The sequence below is a fragment of the Bombina bombina genome, chromosome 2, assembly GCF_027579735.1.
Source record: "Bombina bombina isolate aBomBom1 chromosome 2, aBomBom1.pri, whole genome shotgun sequence".
Taxonomy (NCBI): Eukaryota; Metazoa; Chordata; class Amphibia; order Anura; family Bombinatoridae; genus Bombina; species Bombina bombina.
The window spans coordinates 210,581,021-210,594,198 of NC_069500.1; the positions used below are offsets into that span (position 1 = coordinate 210,581,021).

Sequence of the window (13,178 nt, forward strand, 5' to 3'; positions counted from 1 at the left end):
ATAGTCTAAGAAGAAATATTTCAGAAGCAGTTTCCCTGTCAAATGAGCTTATAAAACCCCAAAAAATGACATCACTTGGTTACATATCCTCATCCAAGTTGCTTTATTCATTAAGTCTACATTAACCATTTGCTAGCCTGATAAACCAACCACTTGTGTTTGTCTACTACACTATTGATTAAAATGGTAAGTTTTCAATCCAGCAATAAATAGCCTGTGAGTGTCTCTCTAGCTATCAAGGGGCCAATAACATTTATATCCAGTGCAGAATGGGAAAAAAATATAACTGCAATCCTTCTGTGCAGATTCTTAGCAGAAAACAAACAATGCAACTGTATACAAAGAAATACGGTAGTGTGCAGTGGAGGATGCTGGGAGTAGCTAAACTGCAGCATGGTTTGCAGGCGGGGAGAGATTAGAGCAGGAAGATGTGTGAGTTCTGTATGTTTATGTCTTCAGCTGAATGTTGTTACATCTCTCTTGATTACCATTGTGGCTTTTTATTTATGGATCTGCAGCAAATATAATATAAAGCAAAATATAAAAGGAATATACATTGTTATAACGTGTCTAGTGTCAGTATTCTAGGGCTATAGACAGGCCAACATTTAGGTGATCTTTGAGCACAAAGGTAAATTAATCAGCTTCAGTTACTGTGATAAAGCAACATGCAGAGAAATAATTAAAGGGACATAAAGTGCAAAAAGAAAATGTGTGAGAGCACTTGCATTTAACTATGTGCAAAGCGGTTAAAGATAGATATAGTTAAAGTCAGCTTCAATGCACTACTGGAACCTTGCAGAATACATCTGGTGAGCCCATGACAAGAGGCATATGTGTGTTGTCTCCAATCACCAGCTAGCTCAGCAGTAGTGGAGAATGGCTCCTGAGCCTATTTAGGGATGTTTTTCAACAAAGGAAACCAAAAGAACAAAGTGAATTTGGTACAAAAAATGAATTAAAAATTTCTCTTAAAATGAAATACTCTATTGAAATCGTACATTAGTCCATAGTACACTGTATATAAAGGTAGCCCTTATTTTACAAATTATGCTTTTTCACCGTTTCACAAAAATAAAAATGACATCACTAACAGCAAAAAATACACCCACAACTTGAACATAGGAAAACTGCACACTGCACTTTATGTGAACCTTTTCTGTTTTTAATTTTATAAAAGGATAAATTAACAGCAATACATATTTATCTGGAACTGTGTGAGAGACTATTAAGACATTTTTGCATACTAAAGATACTTTGCACTTAAAAGGGCAGTATTCAGACTGGCTCGCTAACAGTTTTGCGCAAGCGAAAATGAGTTTATCACGAGTGCATGCGTCAGGTGTAGTGCCCATATTACAAGTTGAAAGTAAACACGTGAGCGCAATCGCTATTTACGCTAGAATGATTACCGCATCCTCCGATCTCGTTTTTCACTTTTTTGTTTTTCAAAACAGTTAACAGAACATATCAACAATACATTACAAAGTATAGTTACACTCACAATAACACTATCTGATAAAATTATTTTAAAAAAATGCACAAAAAAGTTATAAGGGCTCAAAGATATGAGGTCTTAGGTGTTAGAAAAAAAGTCTAAGTATGAGTGTATATATATATACAGGTGCCCCTCGTTTTACAACGGTTCAATTTACACAGTTTCAGAATAACAACCTTTTTTTCCAGTCATGTGACTGCTATTGAAAAGCATTGAGAAGCAGTGTATTTATTATAATAGCCAGTAGGTGGGGCTGTCCGCTTGTGTTGCAGCAAAGCCAAGCAAGCTGAAATTAACCAGACTTGAGCTATCGAGCAGATTTCAAAGGAACAAGATCTTCCCGTCTATAAATCAGTCCAGATTGGAATGCATAGAAAGAACTGTTTGCAGAAAATGCAAGGAAGTCTGTGTTGTGTGATTATTTTATTAGGTTTCTAATGCTGTTTAGCAAATGTTTTTGTTCATTTAACTTAGTTTAATTATATATTCTGTGTTGTGTGATTATTTTATTAGGTTTCTAATGCTGTTTAGCATTTAAAGTCTTCATTTCAAAGCTTTACAAATAATGTATTAGGTGTTACTTATAACAATTTTGAGAGGGGCCTGGAACCTATCTCCCTCACTTCCCATTGACTTACATTATAAACTGGGTTTCAATTTACAACGGTTTCGATTTACAACCATTCCTTCTGGAACCTAACCCCGGCGTAAACTGAGGGCTACCTTTATATATATGTGTTTATATTATCTATATAAGTATTAACAGACATTAATACACATATAAGCACATAAATACATATGTATATATATATAGACATACTGTATATATATATATATATATATATATATATATATATATATAAGTGCATTGGAGCGCTTTGCAGTTAAGTAGATGAAAACATGTAAAAATATATGTATGCAATATTTATATTTATGAATGTTATTTTTCATACCTAGGTTTCATTGGCTACATAATAGAGATACTACAATAATATTATTTTTTTATCAAACCAAAAATTCTAGCATTAATTAGCTCAATACTGTACTGTCTCCAGCATTGTGTTGGCTCCTTATAGCAGAGCATAGTTTTCTGCAAGAAATGTATTATTTTATGCTGCCCAAGTAATACTTTTTATGGGCTATATTACAAGTGGAGTGCTAATTTAATGTGTGCCCATAAACGGGCAAATTCACCTGTTTATGGGCGCATGTTAAATAACCAGCTATTACAAGTGGCTGGTTAATGTTACTGCAAGCTCGCGTTAGCAATTAGCACTTCCAAAATTAACCAGAAGTCAGACCTCTAGTTAATTTTAAAAATGTACCCCAATTGCCTCCAAAATAAAGTGTAGTGTTGCTTTAAAAAAAAAAAAAAAAAAAAAAGTTTTAAGGGCTTAAAGTTTGCGGATGTTGGGTGTTAGAAATAAAATGGCACTGAAAAGTGCCTTTACATTGCTCAAAATATATATGTATATGCTTATATACATATATATATATATATATATATATATTTATGTGTATATACACATATAAACACATAAATATATATGTATATGCTTATATACATATATATATATTTATGTGTATATACATATATAAACACATAAATATATATGTATATATTCATATACTATACATATATATTTACACATTGCTGCCCATCGCTGCATGTCTTACCCCTTCTCTGCGCTAGGTTCTTTGCCGTGTCTGACGGCATAAGAACGAGGCTCCCATTGTACCTACGGAAGTGCACTATGCTAAGCTTCCATGATATGCGAACGTAAGGTCGCTTTCGCATTGCCAGTCCACATTTGCCAACACTGGCATTACGAGTGGATCGCAACGCAAATATAGCGTGCGCGAAAAAGCAAATTTGCGCTCCACTTGTAATCTCAAATGGCTTAACTTTAAGCAGCCTTTTTATGCCTGTTTTGTTTTCTTATTTTTAAATAACAGTACTATAAGTTTGATTTTTCATTTTAAATCAGGCTATTTGTATTAGTCTATCTTTATTCAACAGAATGAGTATAGTATTTAATGTATGTATTTCTAGATCAGTATTATAGTATTTCTATATGCTTGCATTTCAGACTAGAGCTTAATTTCCTACATTTATGCTCTTATGTTCTAACGTCTGCAATGTTTTTTTTGTCTTCATAACTGCAAATTATTTACACATTCTGCATTCTTTATATTAAAGGGATATGAAACCCAAAAAATGTTCTTTTCTGATTCAGACAGAGCATACCATTTAAACAAAGTTTACCATTTACTTCTATTATCAAATTTGTTTCATTACCATGATATTCTGTTCTGAAGAGATACCTAGGTAGGCATCTGTAGCACTACGTGGCAAGAATTAGCGCTGCCATCTAGTGCTCTTGCAAATGGATAAGATGCTTGCAAAACTAGTACCATATAGTGCTCCAGAAATGGGCCGGCTCCTAAGCTTATGTCCCTGCGTTTCAACAAAAGATACCAAAAGAACAAAGGCAAATTGATAATAGAAGTAAATTAGAAAGTTTTTTTAAAATTGCATGCTCTGTCTGAATTATGAAAGATTTTTTTGGGGTTTCATATCCCTTTAAAAATCTTTATTATATATATATATATATAATTTTTTTTTTTAAGCAAAACATGCTGTGTGGTTACCACTATCAGAGTGTACACAAAATACTTGCGTCTTCAATTTCAGTATAAATGTATTCCCATTTGTTATATTTCTGTTGTCATAGTGTTCATATTCTATATCTATATTTATCTCCCTGTGTTTTTGTGTGTTGTATTTTTGTTACATTTTTTCTTGTTACCTCTAAACTTGCTTGAAATTTGTACAGGTACATAATTAACTTTTCTTTTTTTCCATTAAAAACAATATTAGTTTATCATGTAAAATGTATTTTCTTCTTAAATGGAAAGAGTCCACAGCTGCATTCATTACTTTTGGGAAATAAGAACCTGGCCACCAGGAGGAGGCAAAGACACCACAGTCAAAGACTTAAAGGGACACTGAACCCAATTTTTTTTATTTCATGATTCAGATAGAGCATACAATTTTAAGCAATTTTCTAATTTACTCCTATTATCAATTTTTATTCGTTCTCTTGCTATCTTTATTTGAAAAAGAAGGCATCTAAGCTAAGGAGCCAGCAAATTTTTGGTTCAGACCATGGAAAGCACTTGTTTATTGGTGCTGTCCAATCAGCAAGGACAACCCAGGTTGTTCACCAAAAATGGGCCGGCATCTAAACTTACATTCTTGCTTTTCAAATAAACATACCAAGAGAATGAAGAAAATTATTTGATAATAGGAGTAAATTAGAAAGTTGCTTAAAATTGCATGCTCTATATGAACCACAAAAGAAAACATTTGGGTTCAGTGTCCCTTTAAATACTCCTCCCTCTCCCCTAATCCTCCAGTCATTCTTTGCCTTTTATCCCAGGAGGTTGTGTCAGAATTTATTTTGTCTCTTATGGAGGGTAGTACTCTTCGACATGGGACAGGAGTTTTAAGTAATCCTATCAGTCTCTCAGTGAGGGCTTGGATGAAAGTTAGAGATGCAGGGAGAGTCTTTATGCGAAACCATCCCTACTCATATTAACAGCTCCTCAAGCAATCGGCGTTGTCGAACTTTGCTCCGCTGCCTGCTTTCTTCTCTCAAGTCCATGGCGGAGGCGATGCTACTATCGTCACACTTGAAGGGCCGTGTTCCTGTTCCACGGTGTAGATTCTGGTAAGATTGTTTCATTTTACTTTCTTCGTGAATGTACTGTAATTCAGATGTTTTCCCGAGAGGCTACCACCTTGCGGGTCTAACTTAACATAAGGGTCTCAGTAAGTCGCTTTTAGTATCTTGGAATCAAGGGTTAATATCTCCTGAGGGGGGTTATTGAACAGGGTTTTTTTTTTTTTAATCATGTTTGTTATGTGATTCAACCTGCTTATGTGTGGTGTTAATCGGGCTCATGGTTTGGAACAATAAGGCCTCTGGAAGTGACGCGACCTTAGGGTTGGGCGCACTTTTTTGGACTGTGCGGTTCACCTTGTGGCCGGGCGTGATTATGTTCCGTCTGCCATTTCCGCATTCCTGACCGTGTGGCGAAAGAGAAATTCTAGTCCACAGGGGTCTGGTCCATAGGAGGTGGTGAGTGCCTCAGCCATTGGGGGTGTCAGGTGACGTTTAGTTTTACTTCTTAGTCCATATTTGCATATCCTCTATCTTTTCTGATGTTGAGACTGTTCAAATTTCAGATTCTGTGTCCAGTAACGAATCCAGATTGGCCTCGTTGACACATGTCAACCAGTTATGTTCTGTATGACATATGAGAGCGCCTTGTTACTCAGGCTCTGAGAATCAAGGGACAGCTGAGCCATCTGACCCTGGGGGTCCCAACCCCAGAGAGGCGAGTTCCCTACCGTTCCATACTTCTGCACATGCGGGTAACCCAGTTTATGATTATTTCTACATGCAGGGTGGCGTGTTCCCCCTGGAGGTTGCAGCACGTTTTCGCTTCCACATATTTTTGGCAATTATTCGTCTGCAGAGTCCAGACGTTTATTTGCGATTGTGCTCATGCCCTATTGTCCCGGGTCTCCCGCCTTGGGGAGGGCCTCTACAGTTCCCTGTGGGTGTGACTGTCCCTGAGTGTTGTGCCTTTCGTTACAGAATTGTGCGCCTTTGCGTATTACTCAGACATGTTTTTCAGTTATTAAATGACCCTATCCTTATAGGGTACGGGAATTTTCAGTCTGCTAATTCGAATGGTGCACCTCATTAGACTCATTATGTGGGGATGATGTAATCTCCTGATTGTTATTTTATTGAGATCTTTTCCCAGTTTTACATGTTTCGACTAAGCATTCAAGAGTACCTGTGGGTCTGTAAGGCGGGAAGGATTGTTTCAGTCCTTATAGGCTTCAATCATGAATCACCGGGTCAGTGGAGTTTCCGCTGCGTCACTCTCTCTTATGTCTGGTATTATCGAACTCTAGAGTTTCCTCCCCCATGCAGTGGAGGGTTGGAGGGCTTAGCGCCCTCTTACAGCTGTTTGAGCAGTTTGGCTTTCGTTTTTGAGGCTCTGGATTTGTCCTTTTGGACTTGGTCCATCAATAGCTAGTATGATGAAAAGCTGTCTAGCATACGGAAGGTTTGCACTTTGAAACCAGCTGCAGCTCTTTGCACCTTGAATGTGTGCGCGTAAGCTGTTTAAAATGTAACCAGCTGTAGCTATTGCACTCTGACCGTGTACTGTGTGGCTGAGTTATAAGACCTTTTTGGTCTTCTTCCGTGGTCTCCGGGTGAGTTAGGTCTCCTTTTAGGGATCTGGGTTCCCGGAAGATGGTTGATCCCTGTGGGGACATTGGGCTTAGCTCGGGGTTCCCCGGAGCTGGGAAGGCTTTGCGCCTTTTCTCCCTGTATTGATCTGTTTGTATGGAGGTGATGTGGAGACTAGCCCTGCTCGAGAGATTTTGACCTTGAGTTATCCCTTGCTTTGTTGTCCTGAGGCTGTTTGAGAAGTCTAGGGGCTCTAGGGTCTTAATACGACTTTTCTCGCCTTGCTCCTTGGAGTGTAGGACTTTAGCAAGGGATGGTTCCTTCCTTCGGTTGGGACTTACGAGTTCTTCTCGCTATCCGGATTGATCTGGATATTGCATCCATATCCCTTGTGTCTGTTTTTTTTGTCAGATGGGGTGTTCAGTTCTCGGGTATGGTTTGACTGAACAATTGGGTGCCCGGACCTATTTCCCCGAAGGCTTCCGTTTGCTGAGGTTTCACTCTGAGTTTTTCCTTGTGGACCCAGTTATAGGTTGTTACTGGAATCTTAGGCCTAAGGGCTAGTTTAGGGGTACCACGGTAGTGGAAACTTGGGCTATGTCCTTTACTCAATCTACCTGGCCTGGTCATGGTTGGCCAGGTTTTTATTACTCATTGGGCTTGATGTGCCTTAGGGTTGCATTCCCTAGGTCAGCTTCCTAGGGTAACCCTTGGATTCACTGGTCTGCAGGCAAATGGATTGGCAGTGTCTCTGCTGCATCCATTACACAGGGGATGTGTGTTGGCAAGCTACTTTTAGGGGGGTCCTTTTTCAAAGACATCTGTGTTGGGGATTGATTTCTCCTTAGCCAGTGGCTTTGTGCCTTGAGGACAGATGTTACCCTTTCGGCTACATCCCTTAACTTAAGGGGTTATTCTCCTTCTTATGGAGATGTAGTCCCTTTCTTGGGGCTTCTCCTGATTTAGGAGGTTGGAACTGTGGGTTGTTACGTTCCATCTGGAGTCTTGCTTGTTCCAAGTGAGACTTTGTTGGGCCTTTTTGCTAGATCCTTTGGGTCTATGGCCTTGTCATCTGTTTTAGGAGTCGGGTTGTACCTGTGCTCTGTGGGGATGGCTGTGGCCATTCTTCTGCTCGTTCCTGAGCTGGTTTCGGGGGTTCTTCTGTTCCCCTGTTTCAGATCCGCTGATGCTGGGTTGGTACGGCTGGGTGTGGGTTCTGAGAGATGTTGTCATTTTCAGGATCTAGATGGGCATAGTTGAGAACTATCATGTTAGCTCAGACTGCTAAGACATAGATTTAGCCTTCAATTAGCTCCCTAGGTTTACAGGCAGAGGTATTACATTTCCTTCGGGATCTGGGTGTAACCTCTCTTTCTCGGGGGGCCTCAATGAGGTTCTGTATTCCCCTTTTGGAGACCTGTGTATAGGTCTGGCGGCTTAGGTTGCCTAGAGTGTGCTCTCTGTCTGGGGGTTGCTTTTGCAGTCTTTTTTCTTGTTGGCTGCTTCTACTTCTTAGCAAGTATCCTCTGTGTTGTCCTGATGTGGACTCGACTCAGGGTTTTTCGTCTGGGTCTGTTAAACATTTTTTTGTGGTTGGATACTTTTGTATTCTATGTTCAGATGCTGTGAGGACTCTGTCTTCAGTTGTCTTTCAGTGCTTGCAGGATGTTGGAGAGACAACTTTTTCTGTCTCTATGCCCGGTCTTATCCCGGGTTCCACTTGGTCTAGACGTAGCCTCCTTTTCTCTGTTTTGGCCCATTTGGGTCTTTTTGAGCTGGGCTCGCTATTGGAGGTTTCCTTTTATGGATTGGGTGACCTTTCGGTTTCCTTTGGTTCTTCTTTGCCTTGTCCTTTTGGGAGTTTAGGCTGGTGTCCCCTTCATTAGTATGGGGTGAGTGGTGGGGGACCAACTGTTGGGCGATGGTGTCTCCTGGAGGACGGTTGGCTCAGTTGAGTCCAATTTGCGGTCTCTAGCTTTGCTTCTGGACTGGTTGCGGGTCAGTGTCCTTTGGGCCTTTCCTTTTAAGGTTTTTCTTGGCTTCGGACGAAACAAGGTTTTTTGTTGGGTAGGGGTTCAGGCCTGGTGCCCTCAGAGTGGGCCTCCTATTGTACCCTCCCGTCTTGGCATTCAGTGTCCTCTATAGCTTGGGTATTGTTTTCCCAAAAGTAAAGAATGTAGCTGTGGACTCTTTCCATTTAAGAAGAAAAACGTAAATTATGCCTACCTGATCATTTTCTTCTGATCAAAAGAGTCCACAGCTCCCCATCCGTAAAATTTTTTTGTGGGGCTTCCTTATTTATTCTTCTGGCACCTTTCACCTGATATTTCTTCCACTGGTCCTTGTTCCTCGGCTGAATGACTGGGGGATGAGGGGAGAGGGAGGAGTATTTAATCCTTTGGCTGGGGAGTCTTTGCCTCCTCCTGGTGGCCAGGTTCTTATTTCCCAAAAGTAATGAATGCAGCTGTGGACTCTTTCAGAAGAAAAGAAAATGATCAGGTAAGCATAATTTATGTTTTTTCAATATATTTTTTAAAATAGGTTATACCAAACACTATCTATCTATCTATCTATCTATCATCTATCTATCTATCTATCTATCTATCTACATACATACATATAAGATAACAAAGCTTTTTGCTCTTGTAAACATCATTCCCCAAGGTTCACTTAACCTTTTAAAGCCGTTATGCCATTCTATTCCGTCATAATTAGACTGGGCTTTAAAGCCATTATGACGGAATAGAACGTCATAGCTAACGGCTGTCCTGAAGCCTTCTGTGCTGTCAGGATTTGATTGTGGTCTGGAGGGCGTTCCTAGGGTTGTAGGGACGCCCCCCAGACGCGATCCAATAATTGAAATCTCGCGATTGTGTGGTTTCAATTTGTCTACATCGGAACAGTTGTTCCAATGTAGGCACTTTAGCCCTGACACAAAAGGGTTAAACCCCCCAGGCAGAGGCAGAAAAAAAAAAGTGTAGATTGGGCAATTACATTACATCTGGCTTTACCTACAGCCTATTGTGTAATGTCAGGTTTACCTGGTTAATCCTGTAACATATATATATATATATATATATATATATATATATATATATATATATATATATATATATATATATATATATATATATATAAATAAAAAACAAAGATATGTAACACAAACAGACTACCTCTAGCCTGTGCTATTTAACAGAAACATAACATAATAATAACAATAATGCAAATGTATAATAAGAAAACGCCTAATAAGACGCTAAAGGCTAAAGAATTCCTTATCAATGAAAATAAGATGAGTCATAAGAGTGTACCCCTTACCCTGTAAATGGATCAAGAATCAAGAGAAAATCATAACATAGGCGCACAGATACAGTCTCTATGTTGATATGGAAGTTGTCCAAGTGGTGCTATTACATATAAACTACACCTTCTTTTCAACATCATCCAAGTGCAGGTTATTATTCAGAGGTGTGTCAAATCAGCTTACCAGATTCTACCTCAATCATATGAGGTAAGAGTAACGCTCTGTTTAGGGGGAGAGGAATATACATCCACCCTTCGATATGTCAGCAGTGTTGTCCCGTAGCTGGAGCCTGGTTTCGCCTTGTCATTGGTTGATGTAAATCTCAGCTGGTGACAGTCAGAGTAAAAACACAAATCACATAGGGTGATACCATACAAGCCATTCAAAATGTATTGAGCCCAACAATTAATGATTGTAATCAATGAACTAAAAAATATCATTAAATATCTAGCCTATGAAAGAATGTTATCCTGCCATTTAGTGCTCTAGTCGTATGTACCGTACCTACCTAGGTATCTCTTCAACAAAGAATACCATGAGAATGAAGCAAATTTGTTGCCAGAAGTAAATTGAAATTTTTTGTTTTTAAATTGTATGCTCTATCTAAATTATGAATAAAAATGTTTGGGTTTTATGTTTTCATTAACATTTTAATACAAACAATACATTAATTATTATGTTTTTAATCTATAGTGGGTACATCTATGTTCATGGAGATAACCATTTCTATAAAAAAAAATCTAAATCTATTTGACACTCAAGAAAGTGCTTTTGATCTTTGTTATTTTTTAACCGTGAGTAATAAAGTTTAGTTTTATGCAGGATTTGAGACGGTCTGGGATTTTTTCTTGTTTTGCAATATTACTTTATCTAAATTACTTGGTTTTCTTTTTAATGATTTTTTTTTTTGTCTTTCATATTAAACTTGTTATAATCAATGTGTATAACAAACATTTTTAAGTGTTTTTTTTTCTCTTTTCCCAAAAATATGTGATCTGACCACATTAAGGGCTCCATTTAAGAAGCGCCTTTGGAGAGCCTGCAGCCGAGAGTTAAAGGGACACTGAACCCAATTTTTTTCTTTCATGATTTAGATAGGGCATGAAATTTTAAGCAATTTTCTTATTTACTCCTATCAATTTTTTTCTGTTCTCTTGCTACTTTTATTTTAAAAGCAGGAATGTAAATCTTAGCTGCCAGCCCATTTTAGGTTCAGCACCATGGATAGCGCTTGCTTATTGGAGGTTGACATTTACCCACCAATAAGCAAGCATAACCCAGGTTCTCAACTAAAAATGGGCTGTCTCCTATGCATCACATTCCTGCTTTTTTAAATAAAGATAGCAAGAGAATGAAGAAAAATTGATAATTGGAGTAAATTAGAAAGTTGCTTAAAATTGCATTCTCTGACTGAATCATGAAAGAAAAAAAATGTGGGTTTAGTGTCCCTTTAAGAATCAATCTTCAATCTCCCTGGGTTTCTCCGAGATTGACAGCCCCTGCTTGCGCAAGTTTGCGTTTGAGTTGATTGTAACCCACAAATAGGTTTTAGGGTTAAATGATTAAAAATTATGCATGGTATTAACTGACAATATGTTCATTTTTCCCACTGTACATAAGGTTAATTGAGTCACTTGAGTGCTGAAAACATATACATGCACAGAACATAGATATCCTATTATTTTATTCCAACGGTGTCTCAATTTAAAAAAATATATTAAAAACCACTGATATAGAATTGGTGTTTTTGCAAGGAATAAATGTTGTCTTTCTTGGATGAACAGGTAGCTCCAGTTTGGATACTGAAGAGGAGCTTGTTCTTGGAGAGCAGAGGTTTAAGTACTTTTGTATGGAATTTGTGAAACACTCTGAAAGCATAGGAGATGGCTGGGAATGGAAACAGCTGCAGGTAGAAAAACAAGCCTTTTATACAGTTAATTATGACTACTCAGCATATCCATTTTCAGTATATTTTTATGTTAGTCTGTAAATTGTGTTCTATTTTATGTTTCTTTCTGTGGCTATACACACACACTTGAAGAGATACAAACGTCCTTACTCTACTAGCTTTCTATGAGAATTGTATAATACCATTAGATTTTCTTGTTAGTTTTTAACATATATTTGAAATATCTACAGCCAAAGACAACACCTAAGGCAAACATATTGTCACTCCTTAACAGACAAGTATATATTGCCTTTGACTGCTGACCATTACAAGAAATACTTTACTTAGCTGCCAAATTGTTGTAGTACGATTATATGGTGTTAGATAAAGTATTGCTTTACTCTTAGTTGCTTGGTGTCTTAATGATAAGTATCTACACCATAGGAAAAACATTATATTGGAGGTGAAACTGCCAGTTTGTGGAACAAAATATGCAGCAGCTAGATATCAAGTCAATGATGTTAATGTAACAGTTTAAGACAGCTTTCATAATAAGCTTCACCAAATACATAAAAACAATCTGAAGTTTGCGAAACTAATTACAAAATGGTAGCATTGTCATCTAGGATCTTTTGACTGAGCTACGACCAAATGTAACCAAATACTGATAAAGAAATATATTTTAATTTCCATGATATGTTAAGAATGCCATTTGGTTCTTTGGGAATATTTTTGTTTTGAAAACACAAAGGATATGGACATCAGCTGAAAGATAATTTATTATTTTGATATACTTAGAAGATATTGTGGTCTACTAATAAGTGAAGTTGTAGGTATCACAATGACTACAATTTATACTAATTATGGTGATTACAATAGTACCAAAGGTCTAGTACACTGCCATAATCTGCTTTTGTTAGGTTTCAAATTATATGTATGACTAAAATTTATAAATTCAAAGTAGTCTCCAGATAGTACTATTACAGCTGCTGCTACTAATAATAATAATTAAAACTTTTATAGATGCTCTTAATAGAGGAGAGGCCTTGGTAGACACAGTTGAGCCAATTCTGTTAAATAAAGAGCTAGCTTGGCCTCTGCAATGACTTTCTGAGAGAAATATAATTCTCAAGATAATCAGAACACAAACACATTATTTGAATCTCTCTGTTTAGGGTCAAGAGTATAATTTCATTTGATTATTCATAATCT

General features: G+C 37.7%; 1 protein-coding gene across 1 annotated transcript in view; it reads left to right on the forward strand.

Annotated features, from left to right (window-relative positions):
* The first annotated feature begins 376 nt into the window (after positions 1–376).
* Positions 377–13,178, forward strand: part of ATG10 (autophagy related 10) — a 406,998-nt gene continuing 394,196 nt past the window's right edge. The window contains exons 1-2 of the mRNA XM_053701464.1: positions 377–432; positions 11,863–11,987. Of these exons, the coding sequence (XP_053557439.1) occupies positions 429–432; positions 11,863–11,987 (129 nt within the window). The 5' untranslated portion in view covers positions 377–428. The remainder of the gene's footprint in view (positions 433–11,862; positions 11,988–13,178) is intronic.